Source organism: Pleurodeles waltl, chromosome 11, assembly GCF_031143425.1.
Source record: "Pleurodeles waltl isolate 20211129_DDA chromosome 11, aPleWal1.hap1.20221129, whole genome shotgun sequence".
Classification (NCBI taxonomy): domain Eukaryota; kingdom Metazoa; phylum Chordata; class Amphibia; order Caudata; family Salamandridae; genus Pleurodeles; species Pleurodeles waltl.
Genome location: NC_090450.1, coordinates 25,388,814 through 25,416,246, shown reverse-complemented (window position 1 = coordinate 25,416,246; position 27,433 = coordinate 25,388,814). Strand labels below are relative to the sequence as shown.

Sequence of the window (27,433 nt, the reverse complement as noted above, 5' to 3'; positions counted from 1 at the left end):
TTGGATATTAAACTGCTATTAGTGGGGTGCATCCAAAGCCCAGAGAGTGTTACCAAGTTTAAAAAACAAGAAATAATGAAATACAAATATAAAATGTGTAGCACTATGCCGCATAATTTCCCTTTTTGCATAATTAGCAACCCTGATGCATAATTTGGCCCTTCCTTGCTGCATATTTCCATTGGCCGTGGTAATTTCCTACTTAATTTTAAATTCCTGTGGTTGAGCAGAGATTATTTCAGAACTTTCTTTTGACGTAACCAAAGAGGGCTTATTGAGTGGTAACACCATTCTTGACAGGAGTGTAAGTTCTAACCTGTTCTTCACACACAATGAGAATTTGAGATCTTTTAATAGCCATGATTAGTCCCATCCCCAATCATGAAGAAATGTTAAGAAACTTGATCAGCAAAGACACGATCACACCACCATGCTTCACCACTGACACCATCATTTCCTTGCAAACTATGGCCATGATCAGTGACAACAATGTCTAGAAGAAAGTGTAACAAAGCATTCCATGCATGTTGTGTGAGCATTGAATGTTTTTTCTCAATCCCAATTGTCATCTCATCCAGTGACCACCCCCCCACCAGGATCATTTTTTTTAAAAACCTATATTTTCAGTTTTTCAATTTCACAACGCACAGCGTAAACAAACAGTACGTCATCTACCCCAGGTGCCTCAAGTGCATTTACATTTCTCGTTGCCCATTAACAGCCAAAGTACATGATACATTTTGGACCAACTCTACAAGCCATCCTAGAGTGTACATACATCATAACAACTCCTGTGACACAGGGCACCTCTGTCTCCGCTTCCTCCAGATTTGAATCAATATCCTGTTCTCCATGGTAGTTAAAACCATTTAGCAGTGATCCCCACTTTTTGATATCCTCCCATGCTTTCCCATCTGAGCGAGACAGTCGCATATGTTGTCATTCAAGTACATTGTTGGCCCTTTGTGCTGGGCATGGCGCGTGAGTGCCAGCCAGCCTATAGCGACCTGCCTCTTTGCCAATACAAGTGTAAGTTGCAAAAACGTATAGGGAATCTTCTGCCCTTTCGGCTGCTTAACTATCCCCAGTAAACATGCACCAGGGGTGAATGGGACTGCAATTCCAATACAAGTCTCCACCTTCAGGTACCACCTCCCTCCAGAACCAGAGGACCTCATCGCACAGCCAGGCAAGCAGGTTCAAATTCTTAAACTAGAGGAACAGACCAATCAGATGCTGAACTAGGAAAAGAGGGGTATATCGTGGGCAAAGTGGTCTTACATAAAGAAGAACATAGCACAATACAATTAAAAGCTTCTTTCTTGTGTTTGCTTCTTGTTTATTTTACCTATATTACCAGCCTGCAAAACTTCTGAACAACGTGCCTGTGTAGGCATTTGTTTGGGGGTGGAGTGGTTGGTTTTCTGTTGTTTTACGTAGTGTCCCCAAAGCAAAATCAGTAGAGGACAAGGGTGCGGAGAGTAAAACAAATTGTCAACATAAGAAATTATCAGTGTCCACCAAACGTGGCATCAACCACCAGAGGTATCATGCTCATATGCAAACCCTTGAGACAGCGTTGCAAATCCCCTGCAGAGGGATGCGTCTGATGGAAGCAGGAGGTGCTGCACTTTTGCAGGTGAAATATCCGAGGCGCCCTCAGGTAGAAGCGCTGGAAGGATGCCACCGCAGGAAGTGTTATACTGAGCCACTTTTTGCAAATGTATTCCTTCAATTACAAGGCAGTTTTGTCCACAAGTTAGAGTTACTAATCAAATGCCAGGCCATTTTAACATCTAATTTGCATATGTGTTCTACACTGGAAAAGGGAACCAGGAAAAAGGAAGATTATGACGAGTTAAGGGAGAAAAATACCGTAAAAGGCTTCAAATTAAGACAGCTACGTAGGGCTATGCTTGGAAAAACAATAGATTGGTGACTAGTTGATAATGCTCGAAACTCAACGACTGTTTGAGTAATAAGTTGCAAAGTTAACGACAGACACTAGGTATTCAGAACATGCTAATCAATGGTTTCAAAGTGCATTGATTAAGGGAGCATGGGAAAACAAATTGGTGTATGACCTCCAAAACAGACTACCATGCATTTACCCTTATAAATCCCTGTATGTATATGATATTTCTGTAGCATGAAACTAGCCGAAATGCAGCAGAGCACTGTACATGGTCAAGGACAAGCGTAAATTCAGCGAGTAATAGTGGAAGCTGGGCTAGATGTCCTTAATGCACTGGGATGCTTTTTCTTTAACAAGGCGAATATCAGCTCTTATCAAGTAGAGTAGAGTTGAGGCGGTCCCAATAAATATTTCCCTAAGAAGATTTTACATGCACTTAGTCACACTAGCAAGCACATACCTGCAAATATACTAGGAATTGAGTTAGAATAGTAAACTAATCCATTCCCATTCTCCCCCCTTCCCTGTCATGATCAGCACGGTTGTACTCGCACATTAAACTGGCCGTCTTGAACTAGGACAAGGCAGAGTCATCCTTACTGTTGATCAGGGCTAGTCCTGCTCATCTTGGTCTTTGTATTGCCTTTATTTTGCTGGATCTGATCATGTTATCTATCCCAGCCCAGCGTACTTTAATGTAATTACTTTTTCAGCAAATTCTGATATATTCAGACAGTTTGAAAAATGTTGTACAATGAGTCTTTAAAAAAGAAAAAAAAAAAAACAGGATCTCCTACCATAGAGGGATAAAATAAAAAAATAAAAAAGTACCAGAAGGCATATGGATGAAATCACTATTTGGCAAGTGCAACTGAAGCGGACACATCAGACGGCATCCGCATTACAGACGCCATTGGTTATCTTACTCATGAGTCAATCTATGTAATACCTGGTATTATTAAAGTTGCTGCGCTCTGTGCTGCTCCAATTAGTTTCCAGGCATTTGCCTCCCCGCCGCCATTTATTTGTTCCGCCCGCCTTCTCCTGACTGTTAGTTCTTGATATTGCTATGTAAACAAACTAATATCTTACTATGGCTACTAAGTGGTTTTTGGATATAATTAGCTTTGTCAACAGAGTTAAAGTTGTACCAACTTGTATTGTCAAAGAGCGAGTGCATGACTGCTCACATTGTATCTGTTTTTAGGTTCTGTCTCGTCTGTCCCAACGTGTGTAGGGATGGATCAGTATTAAAATTAAACAACGTAACCTTTTGTACATTGCAAGGTAGGAAAGGTCAGCGCATCAAGCAGGGTTTCACATCACGGCAATGCACATCCTTACACCGCGTACTTTCACATTCTGAGGCAGAAGTAAAATAAATAACTCCAAAGAGCCTCCCAATTTTGGTCAACGACAGGCCCTTAGGTGATGGGGATCCTTCAGCTCAGATCTTGAATTTATGAAACTAAGCAACTCTTATGGCTCAATTAAATCTCTTTGGAGACCAATTAAGTAGCTAAGGGAGCGTGCATCAACCCTTAACTCGAATGACACGGCCGAGTGTTCTACTAGGATTTTTTTGCCTTGGTTTTTTGCAAGCTTGAGGTGAGAACTGCTCTTCTGGGTACCTGCACGTTTGCTCCAGGTTTAAATAACTCTGCCGCTGAGGTCAAGGAAATGCCTTCTTCCAACAAAACGGTTGTGATTTCATTTATTCGTGGTTTCAGAGAACCATGTGGCATTTGCTCGAATTCCGTTAAACATTACTCGCTCTCCATTACCAAAGAGAGGGTCAGAACTATTTTGTTATATCCGAAATGGAGAAGTATCAGTTGAGATCCTGGAGTCTACGTCACAGGTCAGGGGCGCCCAGCAGAATTCTACCTCATTTCAGTGTTACTCCGCAAGCCACATCCATTAGTTTGAAGCAGGATCAATGATTATTGACGAAGCGTGGGATCATGGATCACAAAGGAGGCTATGAAACGGGAAGTTGGCAATCCTGATTTTTGTTTCCATATAACATGGTCCTCATGAAGAAAAATACCGGTAAGTCCAATAATTAATCTGAGGGGCTTTAATGGGTTTGCATACAATTGCAGTTTGAAAAAGGGACCTTGCTCTTGTAGGCATGTTAAATTCCCTGTAACTGATTGGTCTATCTAAACATTCAGGTGGCCCATCTTGGACTTCAAATCTATAGGTCCCATAAGAAACCGCTCCAGTCCCTTCTGGGGGGGGGGGGGGGGGGGTTCATATCCCAGTTTGTCTCTTCCCCTTTCAGTTTTTTACCTTTCTACTTATTTACACACCTGCTGAAACCACTTGTCACAACCCTCTGGACTCCAAGACATGATCAGATTATCTTGAGAGAATATCTTTAATTTGCTGTATTTCGTCTGCAAGATGTGGGACTCCTTATGAGTTTGGAAAAGTCATTAACTGTTCAATTACAAACCTCCAAGTTCCTGGTGGATGAGCGAGTTTGGATTCTCCACCGCCCATCATTATAATGTGGCCTTATGTACAATACATTACACTGAAGCCTCACTTTCCCATATTTCTAACATCGAATGAGGGTGGCGTGCCTCCACTCGCCCCAGTGCATCTTCAGTAAAGAGCCTCACAATGAATAAACATTCTACATCTAAGAAAGGGACATTTGTCCAATAACTTTGTTCCTTTGAATAAAGAGGCTCAGGTGGTGGAAATGCCACATATATGTGGAAAGGCAGGCTAATTGGCGATTTATCCCTAGGTCTTGTCTCAAAGTACACTGCAAGCTGCTTTGTTGTGGTGCTTGCTATGGGCAGTTGCACTGGTGGGAAATCTTTTTATGAATGGGTCCAATCTACACGGATTATTATTTTATTTTTAAAGAGATTCTAACGGGCTTTTTAGTGTTTACAAGTATTTTTGAAGACCACTGGCAAAATAAGCTATAGGTTTTTTGGCAGCTTTGCTTAGATGGCCACATTTCACAGCACCTCCCAGAAACAATTAATGCAGTTTGGGATTTTCACCCTACACACAACACCTGAATTACCACATTTCACAATACCTCCTGGGTGCAGTTAAAGTAGTTGGAGATTTTCAGTCCAGACTGGCCTGCGAGGCCAGCAATTGGAAATTCCCTGAGGGACTCTTCCAACCTTGTGATCTTTTCTATCTTCTTCCTTCAGCTGGAGGAAAAAGACTTTTCAACAAATTTGGTCTTGGAGACAGTGCATTAATGTTCATCTTTTCTCATGACTCCTGGTGTCCTGCCAGCTTTGGCATCATGAAACCAGATACTAGGCTTCATCATACTGTTGTTACTTTTGGTATGCCTGGGTCAGAGATGGAAATGTGTTTTTAGGACCAAAGGCCCCACATACTGCTTCCTAACAGGGACGCCCACAGGCAACCTACGGAACTTGGTTATATAATCAGGGTTACTAACTGGACCATGGTTCCGAAGGGTTTAGGTCTTGTGGGATTTTTGCTGGCCTTTTGTGAGCAGCTTCCAATTCAACAATTTTCAAATTCAGCAAATGTTAACAATTTAATTTTCTTGGTGTTTCCAATTTTATGTGGATACATCGATTCAAACAATTAATGGTGCGAGCATGCCACATAATATTTTGGTAGCATCCTTTAAGTCATCCCTTGTCTAATCCTTCTTCTCTTCCCCAGTATGTTGGGCATGACTGTAGTTCTGATTTCTTTTTCCACAATGCCCTATTGAGTCAGACATTTCTTTACAACCTTGTTCAACTAAACCCACCACATTTTTTTTGTTCATTCTGTTACGCAAGCTTTTGTTAGGGCTTTGAATATTTCTAGAAGGCCATCGCTAATGCTGTGCATTTTCACACATCCAGAAATACCACATGAAATGTAGCAAGGATTAATTTTCCCTTTTTAAATAGAAGCCTACCAGACAGTGCAGCTTTCTGGTTGCAAAGACATAATGACATGCTGAAAGCTTATCTACGAATGCAGTCCACCTTCTGTTTATCATTGGCTTTGTGTTTTATCACTCATATCTGCTTCCTTTCTATTAATTGGGTTTTTTGTTTTAGCTTGCCCAGGAATTCTTTGTTTACGTAAGCGAATTACTAGAAAACCAAAAACAAACAAAAAACACATTCAAGGAATCTAAATTATAAAAAAATAAATTAAGGAAATAAAAAAAAACAAAAGCAAGCAGAACATTTTAAAGGAAAGATAACTTTAGGGAAAACTAAAATTCCATTACAATTGGATGGAGTTTTGGGTAGTGAGAGGTTTTTAGGTTCAGGGATAGGTGACGTTTAGGGGGTGACGAGGGTTTTTAGGAGTAAAGGATGGGTGAGTTCTACTGTAGAAAGGGGATTTTCGGGTTCAGTGATGGGTGGAGTTTAGGGGAGGTGGGGGTGTTTTAGAGATCAGGAAAAGGTGAAGTTTAGGGGTGGTGAGGAGTTGTTAGGGTTTCATGGATGAGTATAATTTAGGGGTGGAGAGGGTTTTTTGGGGTTCGGGAAAGAGTAGAGGGTTGAGAGATTTGTAGGGTTCATGGAAGGCAGAGTTTAAGGCTGTGATGGGTTTGTAACCCTGAGTGATAGGAAGAGTTCAGGGCTGGTAAAGGGTTTCTGGGTTTCAGCAATGGGTGGAGATTATAGTGGTGCAGTTTTAGGAGATCGGAAATGGATGGAGTTTACATGTAGAAAGGGCTTTTTAGAGATTGGGATGGGATGAGTTTAGTGGTTGTGAGTTGTTTTTATGGGAGGTGGAATAGGTGGTTTTTGGAAATGACTTTTTAGGGTTCAGGAATGGGTGGTGTTTAGGGGTTTGGCCTGGGTGTAGTTTTGGCATGGTAAGGGTTTTGAAGAACACTTAAATATGTACCTCAGACAAAAATATCTAAGACCTACATACACACCTTGAAAAATAAGCATGCAAAAGCCAATGATCCCCCCCCCCTCCCCCCACGTGGAGCAGAGCCAATTCACCACCTCTCAGAGTGGCTCCTTCTGTTCTTCAACCACTGCTAGCTTTTCGGAAACTTTTTCCTTTTCGTGAGGCACTCCAAGAGAGTGCTTGGGTTTCCTAGCTGTCACCTATGAATGCTTCTCTCCATCCACCAGTCATGTCACTCTTAAGCACTACATGCTTCTGTGCACCCCTGCACTCTATGTCCCTGTTTTGCCCATGTGCTCTTGTTACCTCCCACCGGGCCTATATAGCTCACTCGCCAGTGTGCTTTTCTGTCCCTGCCGCTTACCATTTAGCTCCATCTTGTCCATGTGCTTATCCTTGCTGCTTTACCTCAAAACCAATCCACTATCCATATAAAAATTTGTTTGAAAAAAAAATATATATACATTTTTAGTCCACCAATTCACCATGGATCGGTTAATATAAAAAAGTGTGATGCATTTAGTAAGCGCGTATGTGTTGCTAGCATTAGTAAAGTCAATAGGTTGTTGAGCTGAGACCTGTTGGCTTTGCCAATGCTTGTTTCTTTTCATCTCTGGCGTTGCAGCATGCAAGGAGAGGGAGTGCACAGCTGTTACCACTCAGCCCATTGACATCTTCCATTTCCTTTCAGACTTTCATTTGGTGAATTGTGGTTAAGCTTTGTGATGCAGTGAAAGGAATGAGCAAGCTGTGTTGTTGGGACAGTGGGTGCCTGGTCCTCCCCGGCCACAGACACCTTGTCGATGAGGGCAAAATTATTCTCACAAAGGCCAGGGACTGGCCTCAGTTTCCAGTGCTTTGAAGGCTAATGGATAATGTTTGAGTGGATGGGGAAGATCGGTTGAGTCAACAGGGATCTAGGCGGTACTATATATATCCTTATTGTGCTGTGACCTGGAGCCCGAATGAGACAACATGCATTGCCTAATCTCACTGAAGGCTCTCCCGCTTCAGAGGCTCAGTCCTATTCATCTGCCAACTCACACGGTGCCACCGTGTGACACACAATATCGGCTCCCTTCACACAGTCACACAGTGAGGAGCAGATATCACATTGTGGCAGGGAAAACGAGCTGAAAAGCTCTGCAAACAGTGGAGTTCAGCTCATTTCTGGAGGCTTTGAACATCTGATGTCCATTAAGGGGTGTGTAAACACAATGGACATGAGCACCAGCTTGCACAAGCTTCTTTTTTCTTCTTTTTGGAGGAGAGGTTTTGGGGTGGGGCCAAAAGTACCCCTTAGGTACTTCCCGGCACGAGGCCCTGCCCCCTTGCAAAGACCCATCCCTTTCCTCACATGGCAAAATTTTTGTTTTGGTTGGCATGTATGGTATTCAATGGAGTAAAGGTCTCAGTCGGAGTGCTCTTGTGTGGCCGGGACCAGCCTACGTCACAGTGTGGTGATGGTGCTTTGTCTGAAATGTGTAATGCAGATGGGATTCCAGACAGATGATGACTCCAAGCCCCTGGTCCCAATTACTAATTACAATACATTTCTGTTAAAAGTACTGTGGCATGTTAAAGTCTGAGCTCCGTATTACTAAGTTATGTGCTACAAATATTACAGATCACTTTTTTTTAATCTTACAGACAGCGGCTCCAAGGCACACATCCTACCAAGAAAATAATTATATGGAATTTGTAGGTATATATTTTCCTTTTTAGCGTATCCTGCTTTTCCGTCCTCTGTGGAGTTGAGATGAGAGTTCGGTTTCATCATGTTTGATCTGAGCAATACTAACCTTATGGTTTTAGGTTTTCTATAGTGAATGGTACCTGTGTGCATGGACCCCAAGGCTTGCCAGTCAAGAGGAAGAGGACTGCATTTTTACTATTCCAATGTCGTGGCTAGCAGGAATCTCGGGATACGTACCACCAGCGCGTAACAGACAAAGGCGACAAGGCGATTAATTAGAAATTTCTTCCTGTTTTAGAGCATAACTCCAGAGGCTTGACCCTAAACTCTTGACTTGACCTACTCTGTACCTTTCTTGTTTTTTGAAAATTAATCATTTAATCCCCTGAAATAACCGAAACATTACAAAGGTATTTTGTAATAGTGAAGTGTCTCTTCCATCTAGAGGATTGAACCAGGCGTGAATTTGTACCAATAGTTAGGATACATCTTGATATGCAGGTGTCTTAATATCACTGGAAGAGCGCAGTAGAAGAGAGTTTTCACATGCAGACAACACACCATGTTCATATCTTACTAGAAGATACTTTATGTACTTGTTTGTGATGATCTGGTGCACTCAGGCGTTCATCAAAACAAGACAGTCAGCAGGAAAAACGAAGTGATCCCTTTTATGACGTTTCATGATGTTCCTTCAAGAAGAGCATAGAAAGTGACGGCTGAGACTGCTGAAGTTCACCCTTCTGCATTGGGAACATAGGGAACCCCAGTAATGGGCCTGGGTTTTACAGAGAGCTGGTGCATTTGTTTTTAGGTCGAGCGTAAGCATATGACCTCTTGTATACTTAAGTATACTTCTATGGGCTTCAAGCCATTTAATTATTTGTTTCAGTGTCATTTAAAAATCCTTGCTTGCTAGTGGTCAGTCATGCCTCTTAGTCACTGCTCCCAAAGAGAAAAAGGAGGGACAAACTGCTCTATAATCACGTTTTGTTGTGTTTATCTGTTCTTTGGGGGACTTTGTTTTCTTGGTTTACTGCTTGTGTTCAGCAAAGTTTGCCTTTTCATTTGCAGCAAATTCTAGCTCTCAGCTTAGCTGCAATGCCATTTCTGTAAACGGCTGTAAATCAGGCTGTTATCTTGGTCATAATTGCTGACAGCCTGTGGTACTGCACCCTTTTCTTGTTTCATGCACATTCAAAAAGTAAATGTTGCAGGTTTTTTTCAGTCAGCATATTATTGGTGTAAAAGCTTTAACGTAACCAAGTTATTCCTGCTTATATTTCACATGCTTTACTTAATCTTGCATTCTCTAGGAGTGTTTGCTTTTTCCAAGATGTTGCCCCCTTTTTTTTCTAGTCCGCATATTGCTCTCATCTCCACGTCCTTATTACGTGAATGCACACCGTAAAACTTCTCAAAACGGGTGATGCGCTTAATTTTTCAGCACGGTGCCCGAAAGTCATTGGAGACGTATTGAATTCAAGATTGCATTGTGCAGTACCTTATGTGGCCAATAGAGGTCCCAAGGGACAACTAGTGACAGCCTGTGGTACTGCACCCTTTCCCCATTTCATGCACCTTAGAACAGGAAATGTTGCCGCTCCGAGCGTCCCAACGAGACGCCCCAGCCCTAGATTACCCCCGGTTTGTGACAGTTTCTCAAAAGGCGACAAGCAAGCTCCAATCTGTGCTAACACTGCCTAGGTTTCCCACACAGCAGCTGGCAGAGCACACCCGCTTCTCTCTAACGTGTGCTCCCCATTGCCAATTGCAAAGGGGAATGGGGAGCCATATTCTGCTTGTGTGAGGAGCTGCTGGCAGCCATTCAGTGGAGCGGAGTTAGGCAGCGGCGTACACCATCTCACTCCAATACGGCAGTCCGTGCAGAACAGAGTACTGTTATGTAAATTGAATTTAACTACAGCCCAATGCGATATTTATGGGTATGCTCTCATGCGTTGACTAGCTACACAGTTCCCTCCCCGCATTGACAATACCAATGGATGGCTTTCAGCCACCATGAAGCCTTTCTCATAAAATGGATGAAGGAATTGCAGACGTTGTTGACCTTTTGTTTTCTTTCTCCCAGCTCTATCTCAACGTCACCCGCAATAGTAGCTGTGACAGGGACAGCAATAGTGGTCGCAGTTAATAAGACTGAATTGACTGAAAGTTTTTGGGGAGATTATACAATAGAGCAAAACATGTGAGGGGGTAGGTGCCCCAGCAAAGAACATTGTTCTTTAACGGCGCACTTAGTTTTCAGACTGGTTGTTGCTCTTTAGAACCCCATTTAACAACACCCAACTATTACATTTAATATGATTTGTCTTAAGCAGGTGAACTATAGCTTCATACAAATAGTATTAAAGAATGGCACTATAAACCTTTTAGGAAGGTAAATTAAAAAGACAACAGTCTGCATGACAAGTTTTATAAGCAAACAAGGATTTTCGACTAACATCCTAAATAACAGATTGAGCTGGAAAACGACTATTTTCCTAAACTTTCAATCATGCAAATATAATCACCCCACTGTATACAATAAACCAAAGGGTATTTGTTTATGCCATTTTCAGCAACAAGAGATTTAACTTTCCCAAATGTGAGACTGATTGCATTTCAAATGCTTGTTTAGCCCTCTTGCCTTCATGTTCCTGGACGGTGGGATTGGAATCCTTATTCCTAATTTCATGAATGATTGCCACTCAATGTGGTTTGGAGCAGATGCAAAGGTGGCAAGTTCTGTGGGGATGAGCTGTTGTTTCTTCCATGGGTGTGATTGTGAATCTGGAATTTGAACTGTCTCTTCTGTTTTATCAGGCTGTTGCTGCACTAATGGGGGGGGGGGGGGGGGTGTTGGCTTCATGAAATAAGGTGAACAATTAGGGCCTTTTTAAAATGGCTGGCAAAGCTACGACTAATAATATTGTTCCTTGTACTTTGCATTTTATTAGTTCTTATTGTGATATTTTGTAGATCTTATCAAACGGATCCTCTTAGTTCCAAATAAAATGGTCAACCATCGCCTTCCTGCGGCGGAATAATGAAGTAAAGCGCTTTCTTCTATGCACTTCAATGTTCATAACTCTGACATTCTCTTGATAATATTTTTACTGGCACAATTGTGCGTACAGATTTTGATATTTACAAATATGTATTGATACTTTTGTATATTTATTAATTGATAATTGTATGATACATTATATATTTTTTATTTTGTTGACCTGTTGCCCAAAAAGTGTGCCATATTTCTGTAAGAATTTATTTTTGGGAAATAAAGAATCTGGTTGATTGAACTGGGAATTATTTGTTTGCATCTTGTTCTCCTTGGTATGATCTATTCTGTATGGCATTGGGATTATTTCACAGAAAGTTTAATACAATAAAAGAGCAGAATGTCTTGCAGTATGAATGTACAAACTGATAATGCTGTTCCAGAGTTAAAGACTAGGTTTGCAGCTCTCTACACACCGTAAGTTCATCACAGGACTCTCGGAGTCGTTGCTGATGCACCTCTTGGAATACGGAGTCTCGGCGCCATGTTTGTGAACCTCAAACAGCTTCTCTTATCTTGGTGGAGAAGTGTGCGTAATTAAAAATGTAAATTCTTCAAGTATTTGCTGCTCTCACTGTGAGAGCTAAAACTTGTGGGGAGAACAGGCATCACTAAAAACGACTGGCCAAGCCAATAGGTCCTAAAGACGAGATCTAATGGCTTTGCCAGTGCTTGACTTCTATCCAGTGCCTATTTCCTAAAATGCATGTATTGGTGGACGTTTACAACAGATCGAATTCTCCCCTTAAAATCTAAGTAGGTCCTATGTGTCTCCATTAGTGAGATCTCTTAGGACACCATATGCGCCAATGTGGTTTACCATTTTGTACCTCTGGTTTATGCATTTAGCAGATGGAAACGAATTTGTTGGGGCCTCGTTCTTCAAAAGGAAAGAGTTAGGGCATTTTAATATCTTTAGGCTGGGACAACCAGTCGGAAGTTTCTCAGTGCAATATCTTTTTCTAAAAAACTGTAATTTCAATACACTTTAAAAACAGCATTTAAAAATAATACGAAAATGTAGAGTCTGCTAAGTTTCTAGAGATAGAAAGCCAATTTTTATGAAAGATATGTAAGTGTCATGCCTCCACTTTGATAGAGTGGATTCAGGTTCCTCACCAAACTGGGCTTCTATCATCTGATCCCTTCTTCAAGGTCTGGAGGTCCTCCAGAGGTTTGGAGTTTGCAGATAAAGCGGGCCTTCTTCAGTTTTCGTTCCATCACTCGCATCAAGCGAGACTCACCATCAGGAAAGAGGGATGGTTACATGCAGCGTAGCAAGAGTAAGCACAGTTAGCGGCATTACTTTTGGCCAATCACACTGGAGTTTCTTCTTTGGTACGCCGGGCCCTGAACAGAGTCTGGGATTTGTAGTTGCTGTTTTTTATTTTTTTTATTTTTTTAATAGTGGCAACTCTAAATGAGAAGGAAGAAGAGAAAAGCTCAACACACAAATGTGATTATTTACCCCCCACTGCATTGGAAAGTTAGAAAAAACCTAAAGAGTAGACAGGATAAACCGCTGTCAGTCCGGTAACAACAAACTTTGATTTGAATTCTGCCCACTATCCCTCATTGTGCCTTTTTCTCTCACGCTGTGGGCAGCCTGGCATCAGGTGTTTCCTTGTTCCTGCTTTTATTGTACATACCTGCCTCAATGATCACTGGAACTTTTCTGCATGTGTTTTCCCTTTGCGATTATAGTATTCGGAAAGAATTTGCGTGCACATTTTTAAAGGTATTCACCTGCCAGTTTTCAGGCACTCTTCTTCCTCTGTTTACATTGAAGTGTGTCGGCTATACACATTTTCTCTCTGTTCTAAACATCTCAGACTTCACTCTGGTTCCATCATGCATTTTCCACGAATAGCAAAAAGTGAGTTTGGGAAGTGGGATGGAGACATTCTCCATTATTTACTAAGATCTAAGACTTCTCCACAGATGACGAGAACCATAAACCGCATCAATATATCGAAATAAAGGATTTATTGCCTTACCAGGCAAGCCAGAAGCTGACTCGAGATTGCAATTTCAGGTCTTGTGTATAAAGATTGTTTAGGAAAGTTGATCTCAGTAGGTGAAGCTCGTGGACTAGGCGAAAAACACAAGAGAGCTTTCCTCTCGGGTTCTCAACGTGATCTAATATCACTGGTATTTGGCTTCAGGGACCAGGCAAGCTGGCCAAGGATTTGGTCCCTTGTAATGCGATTAATGTGACGTAATATAATAAAGGTACAAGTGTGTAAGCAGACCAGTGTAAGAGCACACAAGAGAGAGTGAGCTTGTGTGAACAGCATTGTCACCGAAAGCGAAAGATCCTGCATCTTCGATTAACTGGTCAACAAAATTTGAATTGCACATTGATAAATCAAAAATAAATAAATAACCTCTACGCACCTGGCTTGAATTAAGGAGCATAAACCGGTCCCAATAGCTGCTACAGCCTCAGTCAATATCAGTAAATTAAATTTTTTTCTATAAATATACTACTACAGTTTGTGTGGCTTCTAAGCTCTGTAAATAACAAGTGTTACTCTTACTCAATGGAACATTACTCATTAAAGCACCCCTAGAAGTTAATATAGGCATGGTAACCTCCAACAGCACACAGAAGTCCAGTTTACATGCAGAGTCCATCGATCTAACTTGTCGGTAGACTAAGCTGCTGGTACAACCATGGCAGGAAGGGTGGTTGTGAGTGAGGAGAGCCCTGGCATTTCTTAAAGACCCCAACCCCTTGTACGTAAGCACCTCGGAGAAGTCGTTCACAAGCACTCTACCAAACGGAGGTCCCTCCTAATCCATGGGCCGTCTTAGGGGGTTGCGTAGCTTTGGTAGAAGAAGCCCCATAGTAAACTTTCCAAACAATTAGTGCAGTGGGTGGAAGAGGAGAAGGAACTATCAACCGATGTATGTACGTACACAAAGATTTCAAGATGGCTGCTGATGCATGCGTTCATCATTACAGTCATTGCGGCGCATGTGCCCACGAACATCATGACGTGGGCACGCGCATGAGTTGTGACAGAGGCAGTCATTTCTTTTTTTATTTACTGATCTAAAAAGACAAGAAGCTTTATTTTTTTAAAGTGTGCTAAAATATGTAAAAATAAATGCATTTAACATGGTAAGTGGGAGAGGGAGGCAGGGGAGTGAAAGGGGAGCAAGTGGGGGTGAATAGAGCAAGGGAGCACATGCAAGCCCATAAAGTGTTGAATCTGAAATAAATAAGAGTGGAAGCATACAATTCACTCAATCAGAAACCTGAGCTTAAAATGCTACTTAATGAGACAACCGCAAGAGTAGGAAGTAAAGCCGTTGAATCATAGGCAGAGAACTGAGACAGGCAACAAAGCCATCCAATCATATGCAAGGGGCTGACCCAAAGCCCACTCTAACTACATGTTATGTTTGAAAATAATAGATCTTTCCACTAGACAGATAAAGCTGTTTACAGCTGAAACTGAAAAAAGGACCTGGTTGATACCAATGGTTCATACACCAAACAAATCAGCACATATGGCTCAGCGGTCTCAAGTATGATGACAAATATTGTATGCACACAACGCAGTTTGGGTTCTTTTATCTTACCACTCGGACCATGATTTTTCAATGTTTATTTCCGTTCTTTTCTATGCTTGTTTGCATCTCTGTATATCTCAAATAACAATCTGAGATTACTAATTGGGAATCTACTGAATCGATTTCTCTTGCTATTGGTTCCTAGTTCCGTTCAGCAGTCTTCGTTACATAAACATTAATGAATGTCATATTTATTTTGCTTAATATAATCAACTGTTGTAATAAAAACACATGAAAGACAAACAAATTGTTTCAAGTGCTAGCAGTGCTCATCTAGAAGCTAACTGACGGCTGATAGATGCAATGGAGAATTAGAAATGGTAAGAAATGTGAGCAGTCGACTATAGGTCAGGGAGCCTCTCGGGACAAGCGGGGCAGCTGCCTCAGTAAACGCCTTCGTAAGTCAGCATTTGTACGACTGTTTCAAACTGATGCTAAGCACATCAGCAGACAGGACCACTCACCCTGGTCTCCAGAGCTAATGGAAAGCTTGACCATGCTGTCGGCCAGCGGGCTCGCTACATTCCCCAGCCCATCCTCTGTTCCGCTGTCATCAAACTGAGCCTCAATGATGACGTCTGGGCTGTCAGCTTCGTGCTTCGCGGTCATCTCCGCGGGGAAGCTGGAGTCGCGTGCCGCCGCTGACTCTCCATCACCGCCATCTGCCTTTACCACCTGGAAAAGAAACACAAGGACACAGAATTTAAGCCAAGACAGAAACCAAAATCAACTTCTCGCACCTTGTTCCTTTAGAACATTAGCCTAATTTTCAGGTGCTGAGCACAACCAGACATAGATTTTTAGCTTTTCAACTTCAAGGAGTGGGCTAAGTATCATCCACATGGGGCCATTATAGAATAGCAGAATAAATGGTCTGCAAACATCCTCCACATTTATTCCAATATTTGTAAGCGCCTACAGAAACTTTAGCTTATAGTGCAAACTTACTAGCCCCAAAAACATTTCATATACTGCACCACAGATCTGACCTGCAGAAGGCCTGCATTCCCTGGAGTAAAGCTCCCAGAAACACAATGTCAGTCTTTTTCAACCCTTATCTTCCCAAGAATTGCTAAACTCATCAACCGCACACTCAGAGAGGCTCAATGTCACTTGCAGCATTTCAGATTTTCCTCTCTAGTGACCACTTTAAAGCCAGAGCAATGGTGGTTTATTATTTTTTTTTTTTGGCAAAAGGTCTCATTTGTTCTTTTAGGATATTTAGTGGCGCCTCTGACAGTAATTTAACAAACTGAACTTACTGCACTGAATATGCTAAACATTATCCAATAGTATTGTGCTATACCCTGTATGCCGAACTGTGGTCTAAAAAAAATCAAGGTAGCTTGTTTGCACGGATTATAAACCCCTTATGCAGGTTATTTGTATCCTGTGACACAACAATGTCTCCCCACAATCCTGTAAGTACTAACCCTTGAAATGCCTTCTAAAATCTATGATGTGGGGCTAGTTTGGAGTAAACATAGGTCACTAATACACTTACAGAGAAACAAACGCATCCAAGGACAGTAAATACCAAGGGGGTGGTGCTGAGAATGGCAAAGTTGTCAGCACCGAGGCCAGGTTTCATGACCTGGAAGGCATGGGCTTCCTTGGAAGCAGTAGCCAGGACAGAGCCAGTAGGGATGCAAAGTTTGGTGGTGGCACGGCCTGAGCCGCTGGAATCAGCTAATCCACAGGTGGAAGCCCACCCTTGGGGAATGGCCCAGAGGGCAGTAGGGTGTGCTGAAAAACTATCAAGCATGGCCTGTCAAAAAGCCCCAACATTCCAAGGTCGGCAGATGGAGCTGGAACTCCATCTCAGCTTGGATCTGAATTGGCTCAAGAGATGAGGAAGGCACCAGTGTCAGGAAATGATGTCAAGTCTCTGTAGAGTTCAAGCCACCGGACGGGTTCCTCAAAGAAGAGAACAACTTCTTCACATATAGTTCCAGTACTTTGATCTTTGTATTCTTGCATGCACCTCAGTTGGTGTTCAGGAATTCTGCGTTTTGACGAGAACCGATGAAGCTTTGATTATGTGGCGAACTGAAGATTATCAGTCAGTACTCTCTGGCTACGGAGGCTGGTTTATACTGTTCGGTAGCGGGTGAGACAGAGGACCTGTGGGGCTTATTGCGGGCTGCGAGTCCCCCTTTCTGTAAGGAATTTGATGCAGTTTTTTGAAGGAACAGGGACTTTTTGTCTCAGAGGTCCTAGCATGAGTGCCTTCTACTGACAATTATAGAGATTTGTAGGACTAAATCTAACTTGGAGATTATGTTCAATGGAAGGCTACGGTTTTATGTTTTTCTTATCAGCACAATTTTCTAAAACTCTTGTCTCCTGTCTCCCCACCGACTGTGTCTCGCCTTTCAAGTCATGTTATCTCCCACAACTGCTGCACAGGCATTTAACAAAACACAACATTTGTAAACAAGCATACAGAAAGCAACCAAATGAAAGAAAGAAATAAAGACCACCAATCTCATGGATTCTGTAAGAGCTTAGACCTTGTTGGGTTTCAAGGTTTACCGGGAGTTGCTTCCAAGCTTTCACTTCTCTTTGTGAGTTGTAACCATGTCTTGGCTCCCCCATCACTTTCACTGAAACAGAACGTCACAACCCTCTTTTCCAACTTTCCAGCATCAGTAGTTTGAGAGGAACATAGTTCACCATAGCACACCTTACATAGGGCCATCGGTCGAAGCACTCCTCAGAGCCTCGATGGCAAACAAGGGTCTTTTCCTAACAATCCATAATAGGATATGCATCTCTGCCCTGGTTTAGGGTACAGTGTATACAAACCTATGCCAGACATCCTTCCTACTGTGAATCAACTACTGTTTGCCCATGAGCCAAGAGTGGAGCTTGGGGCTGCAAAATGGCTTCCAGTCACAGCATTAAGACCTACTTGACAAGTGCCCGATCGAGCTAGTGGGCCCAGTTTATGGACACAGAGTACCTGACCAATCCAAGATAACTGACAAACCCAGAGTGTGTGACCAACTGAGCGTGCCGACCAACCCAGAGGACCCGACCAGGCTATGTTCAACCTCACTTATCCCTTTTCCAAGCACAAAATCATCCTAAATGCACAAATATCCCAAACCACAGAAGCAATGGAGAAAGTTTTCATTTAGATATAGGAACACTTAAGCGATAATACCTCAATCTTCTCCACAGTCATGCATAGCCAAGCGAGACACGATCAGTGCACCACCCTCATCATCATGCACAGCCCAAACAGTTATCACACAGGCCACACTACAAAACTACTAAAAAATGGATTTGTCGCCTTGTCAGTGTTACACGAGAACACAAGTGTCCACTGTTTTGTGGTCGTGTTCATCTATTTTTCATGTGAAATATTGCATTTGGTTTCAGATCATATTCAGATAGGGACCAAGAGTACACGCTGGATTTTCTTTAAAGAAGTGGGGTACAATGTCAACACAGACCAGAGGCCTGAGATCAGTCTGCAGAGATCTGAGAGCATTCCATCAAGGAACAGCCATGCATCCCTCCAAGCACAAAGGCACTAGTATAATGAACTTTAAAAACTGATTATAAGCACTGGAATGAGGTTGGAAGAAATAAATGAAATTTCTGGTGTGCTTTAAACAATCAGTTGTGTGTAAATCCTTCAGCGGTTTACGCAATGTAGCACACAAATCGAGATACCGAATCCTGCAACTGCAGGATTTGCCAATGACACAGGTCATCATAGTTAAGCAGGTGCAATTTTTCTGAATAAAAGTTCTCAAAATGAAGGAAAATTTGTGAAACTCGGTGCATAAATACCGATTTTTACAGTTGTTTTCCATTCTGGAGGTCAAATTGCATAAGAGTGTGGTGTTACCCCCCTCTAGATAGTGATGGCACAACAGAGTGCCTTAAATTCTGGATGTGGACAAAATGCACAATTTTAATAATAAGGGGCCCGTAATGAGTCACTCCACGCCATAAGCTGTTCCTGAATTAGGTCCCGGACGTACCTGATGTCAGCACCCCAGAGAACCCTAGGTGCTCCTTGCGAACATCAACCGACTAGAAAGTAAACGAACAGTAAAAACATCAAAGTACTAGTTAACCACAGCAACACATCGCAGAAAGCAACAAAAACTGAAAATGAGTTGTGGCTGGCCCTTAAATGGAGAAGAAAATAGGGTAAAGAGCACAGCAGCAGCAACTTGCCATTCTGAATGCAGTCCAGCAAATCATCATGGCTGCCTTCAACAGGTGCTTGCTAAAGACAACTCTCCGACTGGAAAACTGGCGCGTACAAAAGGATGAACAGATGGCAACAGTATTTCAAGGCTGGAAAAGAAGAGAGGCGGGGGCTGTTCTGGAAATGAGCGTTTTTAGGATTTCACAACTCGCGAGAAAGTTCCGGGAGGCCGTTGGGCAAGCGGCAGGACCGATATATCCTCTGGTGGTGGAACATCAATCCTTCATCGCCACCATCAATAACACGGCCTATTTACAATGGAGATCACCGGAACACCAAGAATTTACTGACAGCCAACAGAGCTGAGGAGTCCACAACAAGAGCCCCTGGTACACAAGACCAGATCTTGCAACAGGTGGAACACGCTGGCAATGCTGCTGGAGCGCCAGCAACAGCTGCCCGTTGAAGCGGGGCTGCTCTTGGCGGCTTGCTACGCTTAATCTGCTTACTCAGTAGCGAGATAACCAACAAAATGATAGCTTTGACGTTCTGTGGCAGCAGATGAACCAATGGGCAAGAATCGTATGTCATGCACAACATTAACACTGTTGCTCTATAGCGGCACCAACTGTGCAATTCTATTTATTATGCCTTTATGAATGTTTGAACGTTCAAATGACTATCCCAGGTCACAGTCTTCACAAAGGCTATTGGACTCATGGTTTAAAATTTGGGGTACTTCAATAGGAATCAAAATCACTGCTTTACAGAGAGTAACCGCATAGTAACATAGTGCAGTGTGCAGGGGAAGCTGATAAGGACACCTTTGCACAAAGTAATTTGATGTTATGCTTTGCCAAATTTAGTGTCAATTAAACCTTGGCGAGAGTAGGCAAGAGAGACCGTACTTAGGAAAAACTTGTGGATGCGTCCACATCGAATTCAGCTGACTCGATAGAAGAATTTCATGGCAGATCAAATCTCACCTAATCAGTCTAGGATACCAATACTGCAAGCTTCCTTTGCTACAGCATTCCTCTACAGTACAGGAAAAAGGTAAGTTCTTTTCAGTGTGAGAGTTCAATTTCCTTTTATAAGCAGAAAAGTCCTGATCAACGTTTTCTCCTAAATGGTCACCCATCAATCGGTTTTCACGCAGGCGTCCTCCTTCTTGAACCGCTAGCAAAAACAAATTTTAAAACATGCACTATCCCTCCGCTTCCATCCAGAAAAGCATGTGTCAATAACAGTGGCCATGATACTTGCTTTACATGCTGTGAAAAGCTTCTTGACAGCGTTGTTTAAGGCACTGGGTATGAAAATCTTAGCGCTACAGGCTCTGACCTGAATGCTTTAATCAACCAATCTTGATCACTCTGCCTCTGTTCTAGCGCTTTACATTTGTTAGTTCCTTGGGAGAAGCCAAATCCATTAGTTTGCACACTGAGTATGACTTGACCATGGGAAGTTTTCACCTTAACTGTCCAGTAATGGATCGTGACCAGGAATATCCTGGGTCTATGCCTTAAGGTTCAAACAGGGTCTCTTTCTAAACGATACCACAATTCTCTCCTCCAACTACAGTGTCCTTAGGAAGGTAAACTGTAAAATCCCTGTCAGCTTTCTAAAATCTGCAGCAACTTCTGGAATACAGGGAACTATAAAGTGTATTTTCATGTCCTGTTCTTTAAAGTTCAGTGTCCAATATTCTTGTAGGCAAATATCTTTTTAACTTTTCTGTCATAACTAACGCATTCCTTGCCTGTTGTTTTTTCTAATTCATAATTTCTAGCCTCCTTTTTGTGCAGGTTTTGACAGACTATTAAGATGTTTTATGCAGATCAGTGAATGAAGACTGACAATTTATCCAGCTCTCTGGTAGTTTTCAAATCTTTGCTTGTGTTTCCCTGGCTTTCTTCATCATCCAAACTTAAGGACTTGTGCTCTTTGCAGCACCCGAGTTTTCTTGGCAGATATTGCACAATAAGGACAGCCAATCAGGCTACTGATGCACAACAGAGAAAAGGTCTGTCATCTGGGATACAGCCACATTACAGAATACAAATTAGATTGTGCTTAAGCTGCAGAATGGAACAATTATTGAAAATCGAAATCTAGCTGCATGCTGCCAGGGTGTCTAGAAACATATGCTGTACTGAAACGATAATGTTTCTCCCACCAGTGAAGAGCAGTGCTTAATTTGTTCCAGTGGTAGCACATGGTGGGCACCGGCACATACCTGGCCTTTTTAGGGTTGAGCCTGCCAGTGCATGCCTCTCACTTGCGAGACGCTGTTGTGTTCAGTAAAGAGCTTGGAGCCTTTCTTGGTTTGCGTGGCACTCTTCTTTACAGCCTCCTCATTTCTCAAGGCATGCCTGGAATCACTTCCGTTTCTCTGGGTGGAGCAGGGATCAAACACAAATTGATGCAACTTAATTAGTGCCCGTCCACTGCTCCCGATGTGATTGAGGTACCATTTGTTGTTTTTAACTTCTAGTGCACCGCAAACAGAAGGCTTGCGTGGCAAAAACGTGCCCAGCAGGACAAACAAAATTGCAAAGTTTTATTTTTTAAAGCTAACTTTATTTTGCCAAGTCATCTTTTCTCAGTTTCTTCTCATTTTTGTTTTTGTTCATAGGCGCTGTTGTCAAAAGATGACAATTAACTTGTTTGAAATATGTGCGACCTATTGCATTGCAAATGCTTGTTTTCCATTAGGTTTGTCTAATAGCAAGACATAATTAAATAGGAAAGTGAAAAAGCAGGAAGGGAAACAAAGAAAAAAGCAAACTTAGAACAGAGGTGAAAAAGACCCTGCAGGAGTGAAACTACATGAAGGGTAGAGTGGTGAAGAAAGGAGGAGACTAGACAGTTTTGGTGTTAGGCACCCCTGGCACTTTTCCTAAGGAAACCTTTGGGCCCCTAGAGTTCTTGTTTTCCAATTTACACTGGTTAATGATCCTATCTCTACAGACATTACTGGGGATACAATTAGGATTTATACTAATCCTGCCAGCTAAATTATGAGAAGGTGACGTGAGCTGTAGTTTGATGTATTTCATTTTTAAAACTTCTATAACTTTACACACCGCTGGTTCTAAAGTACAGACCACGGGGAATTGTCTATGCTGCAAGTGTTTTACATCCAACAGTGAAAATGAAGAGAAGGTGTGGGAGGGAAGACAGATTAAGAGAGAGAAGGAAACGTTGGCAGTGCCAATTAAAACTACGCTTTTCTCAAGCTGGCATGTTTTATGTTCCACATAACCTTTACAAATACACAGGCCTGCTGGGGAAAGAACAGTCTATTAGATTATGTTGCAGACACTGCCCGGCACACTAGAGATTGTGCAGAGTTTGGTGACATCTGAGGATCTGAGTGCAGAAGCCAGGAGCTTGCACTCTCATGTGATGAGGTGTCTCTCACTTGGATGCTGCTGATTGTGAACCAGGTGTGTGCAAGCAAGCATGTTCATATATAATATAATGTTATAAACTGTATTTGTATAGCGTTTACTTCCCTTAGATGAGGCGAAACGCTTTACAGTGAAGTAGCATGGTGATATGCTTCTGTGTTGAAGAAAATAAGATCGAGTGTCTAGCCATGCAGAATTTTACAGAACAGGACACAGGTCAAAATGAACCTCCAAAGGATGTGGTCTTTGGAAATTCCTACGATGGCCATGTTAGGACGCACATTCTAGATTTCAACTTGAATGCCTTCTTGTATGGGTGACAACTTGGCCCTCACGACCACGCTGCAAAGGCGAAGGACTTCAGACAAATATAAAAGCTGGGGTCCGGTACATTCGTCAGACATGTTGTGGCGAGGATAGCATGGGATTCCACTCCTCATATATTGAGTATATATTAAACGTGCAGCTCTAATCCCCATGGATCTGCTGGCTGGAAAACGGTAGGGAGCTACATAGTACCAGAAAGGGCATATGTTAAAAAAAAAACATACCATAAAACACGAAGCATGGCGCCGAGCCAGCAAGGAGAAAGGATGGTGGCTCGGATTAAAAGGAAAACTGAAACCAGATGGGAGGAAGGAGGCGGGCCATCAGACACTGGAGGAAGCGTGACGTAGTGTGATGGCCAACAAAAATGCTCTCTTAGTGAATGCTCCCTGGGCAGGAACTTAGCATGCAAAGGAGGGACATTTAGCACAATGCACAAATAAAAGTGAAGCTTTTAAGACGAGTACAACAAAGAACGAATGGCAAGAGTGGACGTGGTTGAAGCCCATATACTGAACACATCAGGTCTCGCAGAGACAACGCATGCGCTGCCTAGGCTCGACCTAAAAAGCAGAGTTAATGAGCCTCTCCAGCCAGTCTCCTCCCAATCAGTTAGTACATGGAGGAATAAGTGCAGAAGTGAATTAAACAGTATTAAATGTTTAGGAGATGGTAAAAAAGCTAGTGTCCCATGAAAGTGGCAATCTTAATGTTCAGTATATGAACCAGTGGAAAGAGTAAACTGGTCGACTGGCGCTCCCACAATGGGTTGGCATTGATGGACCTTCTCAGCAGTGCCTTGACACGGACTGGCTGCAGGACCGTGCTTATTAATTTCCAGAATGGGTGCAATAATGTGTAGTTACAAGTCAGGCTTCTGCCTCTGGAAGTCTGCAGCAGAGCCAGGCCCAAGTCATGTACCCGTCATCTGAGAGGCAGTGGAAGTTAGAAGTTGGGTGTATACCTCAGGAAGGAAGTTATACCATCAGTCAGGAGGTGGAGTGCTCCCCACTAGACAGGCCAGTGCTTCTGAAAGTCCAGTTAGATGTCTCCTAAAATGTACGCCTCTTAATATTTTGATTTGCCTTTTTCCACTATCATAAAATAACCCCATTGTACAAAGGTGATGCAAAGAGTTCACTGTGGAAACTTGCATGGTACTGCGGTACCATGGGGTCAAATCTTAAATAATTCCTTCCACAGGAGTACTGCGGTAACTCGTTAGAGGGCCACGCTGGGTTCTGCAGGAGTACTGCGGTACCCATGTTCCAAAAAATATATACTTTTATCCCTAGGGGTGTATTACATCCAGGTCCCTCAAGAGCCTGGGGGATCAAGATGTACCTAACCTGCTCCATTATAACTTCATTTTTTTCAAGTTTTTCAGGGTACAGTGTCTGAAACACCAGGTTCTGTAATGTCGGCTTGTGGCCACAACATTTTGTTTACAGTTGCAACTGTCAAATTAGATCACTCTGTACTAAAATGGTCAGTTCAAGAAAAAGTTTCTGTGGCCAATCAGAAGGCCATTTAAAAAAAACAAAAAACAAAAAACTTTTTTTGGTATCGCGGGACTCCCACGGGGCTAACAGTCCAGATAATTCCAGTGGCCCTGATTATTGTCAATGGCCCTGGTGACAGGCGCAATGCTTAGGTCCACTCTGCTAGCCAGCGTATGTGCTTTCTACTGAAAGCCATGTTGCGGCTTACCCAGATCCTAAAGGGGCTTCCAGCCCACCCACTGTTTACCATTGGTTAGTTTTCCTTGTCACTTTCATGGGCCTGCCTCTCCTATCTGCTTTCACGTCACCAGCAGCCCTTCCCTGTTGCTTTAGCTTCCCTTCCACTGTTGCTTTGCAGTTCATCCCTGTGTTGCTTTGCAGGTTGCTCCCCCACCCTCCTGTGTGGCATCACCAATTGCCCCAACCCTTCCCAGTCTTGCTACGCCTTTCTCACCCCGTTGCTCACACTTCCACCACCATCTGCCTTAAAAAAAAAAATAAGCAATTTTGTGCATTATGTTTTCTTTTTAGTTACCAACCTACGTTGTATCGGTAACTAAAAAGAAAATTAAGTGCCTAGGTCATTTTGTAGGCGCGCGCATGCATGGGCAGCGGCGTTATAGGGTTTTTCTTTTCTTTTTTTTAAACTTTAGCCACGCTGCATCACAGAGTCTTCGCAACATGGCTAAAAACCACTAGCAGGTCACCAGGCCAAGACCTACTGGTTTTCTCAAGGTTTATTGATATACGAGTCACACAAAGCGCTTTACAACAAGGGCAACAAAATTAAAATATGCGCAATATACGGAAGTAGAAAGAAAATTACATAATAAATATATGATGCAGGCAAGTGAGAGCTGCATACTTTTGTGGTTGGCATCGGTGTAACACGGTGAGTGAGTCGTGTGCCTAGAGGAGTGTGCCTGGGTATGGGTGTATGGGTGCAGGGGTGTTCCTAAGGGGAAGCGAGACATGATATACCCAGCCATATGAAGTGTCCCAGCTCCATGCATGATGTGCTGCTCCAGTCCAGGTTTCTCCTTTGAATTCTGGCACGTGTAGTTTTATTTATTGCATTAAAAAACAGGACTACAGATCACAGAATTCAAAGGAAAAAACCTGGACTGGAGCTGCACACCCCGGACTGACCAGGTAAACGAGGCAGCTATGTATACCTGTGGGCTATTTCTCCCAAGGGCAGCAAATGTCCTAGGGTGGGCTTTGAACCAGAGAGGCCATGGACTGCGGTGGGGCCTTCAAGGCTCATCCCAGGCCCTCCTTGCCTCCAGCGTGTGGAGGCGGGCAGTCATTACTGGCACCCATCTGAAGAAGTGTGCCAAGCACAAGTGATGCCCAGAGCCCTCGAAGCTTTCCCCACAATCCCACCCGCGCCCCTCCATCTCACCCAACGTGCCGTCACAATGAAGCTGCTATTTTTCAACTCATGGGAACAAGGAACCCCGAAGTGACCCCTCCGTGCCCTCCCTGGAATGCCCCGCGGCCCTTCACACATGGCAGGTGCCACGCCGGGGCTGTGACAATAATAAAGGCGCTGGAAACGCAAAACAGATTTCTCAAGGCGGCCTGCCAGCTCCCGGGGCGCACGCAGGGTCCAAGCTAACGGGAAGCCAGGGCAGAAATAACTGCAGTTCTTTCCCTCGCCCGAGGACCCCTCGTACAAACAGCACCCGTGACGGAAGCTGCTCCCGTGGCAGGGGTGGCCAGCGCACCACGGAGCCACCTGCTGGGGCACCGCCACTGGGCTCTGCGACGGGGCCATCCCAGGGGGCCCTGGCACCAAAGGCGAGGAGCCTCAGCCTGACACTTCTCCCCATCTGCAGACTCAGTCCTATTCCTGCCACCTCTAATACACGTCACAGGGACTTGGCACGCCGCAAGGGCCACATACGACTTAGAACGATGGAGTCACAGTAAATACTTGGGGTACGGACACAGCGTTTGAGCAACGAACTGTGCAAAGGTGAAAAAAAGTATGTTTTCTTTTTTTTCAACCTTCACATAATTCCATGGAAAACTTTGTAAATTTGATTTACTGTTCTGCACAGAAAAGCTTTGCAATAGACGAACTTTCAGGAAACTATCCAGCTCACTTTTTTTTTTTTATTTTTTTTTTTTAAGCATTGCTAATCTTGTTGGTAACATGCATTTTGCAATTCTGGGGGGAAAACAATGGCCAAAGCACTCCAGAAAACTTTGCACTCTGCGATGTGCAAAAAGCAGGAACGCTGTAAAGTTTAGTGATGAAACAACACTTTTCAAACCGATTGGAATGATACCACATAGTGTACAGTTTGGCAGCTGGAACGGGGTGGGGACGTCTATTCAGACCTTTACATTCTGTGCATCAAGCACATACATATGAGTACACAGAAGGGTCTGTCCCTGCAACAAACAAACTATTTCCACGGTGAAAAAAGTCCAGAGAGTTGGATCCTTTAACAAAAATTAATAAACTCTTAATTTCAGTTCCTTTTTGTAAGAGTACCTTAAAAGCAGCACTTTAATGGCTGGTTGAAAGCAAACAGTTCATGTCTTATTGGGGGCCTACGTAGGACCCGTCACATATTTGTTGTGTGGTCCCTCAACTACTGTGCACAAGAGATTATTGCCATGACCTACGGATGAGGGGAGATCATCCAACCGCGTCAAGCCCGCCCAGAATCAGGACAAGGAGATGGGGAAAAATGGGATCCCGAAAAATGGTCTGGACACAAGTGGCTCCACCGGTCACGAGCAACACATTCATTCCATCCTGCGCGAGCAAGAGAATTGGTTAAAAGGAGGATTTTAAAAAAATGACGCAATGAACAGTATGGAAGACTCTGCAAAAACAAAAATCTGTAGTAAATGTTAATTGC

The 27,433-nt window shown here is 43.1% G+C and overlaps 1 protein-coding gene across 2 annotated transcripts in view; it reads right to left on the bottom strand.

Moving 5' to 3' along the window:
• DIS3L2 (DIS3 like 3'-5' exoribonuclease 2) overlaps nt 1–27,433 on the bottom strand; it is a 714,887-nt gene that overhangs the window by 448,377 nt on the left and 239,077 nt on the right. For both annotated transcript variants that reach the window (XM_069212876.1, XM_069212877.1), the window contains one exon: nt 15,603–15,813. In XM_069212876.1, the coding sequence (XP_069068977.1) occupies nt 15,603–15,813 (211 nt within the window). The remainder of the gene's footprint in view (nt 1–15,602; nt 15,814–27,433) is intronic.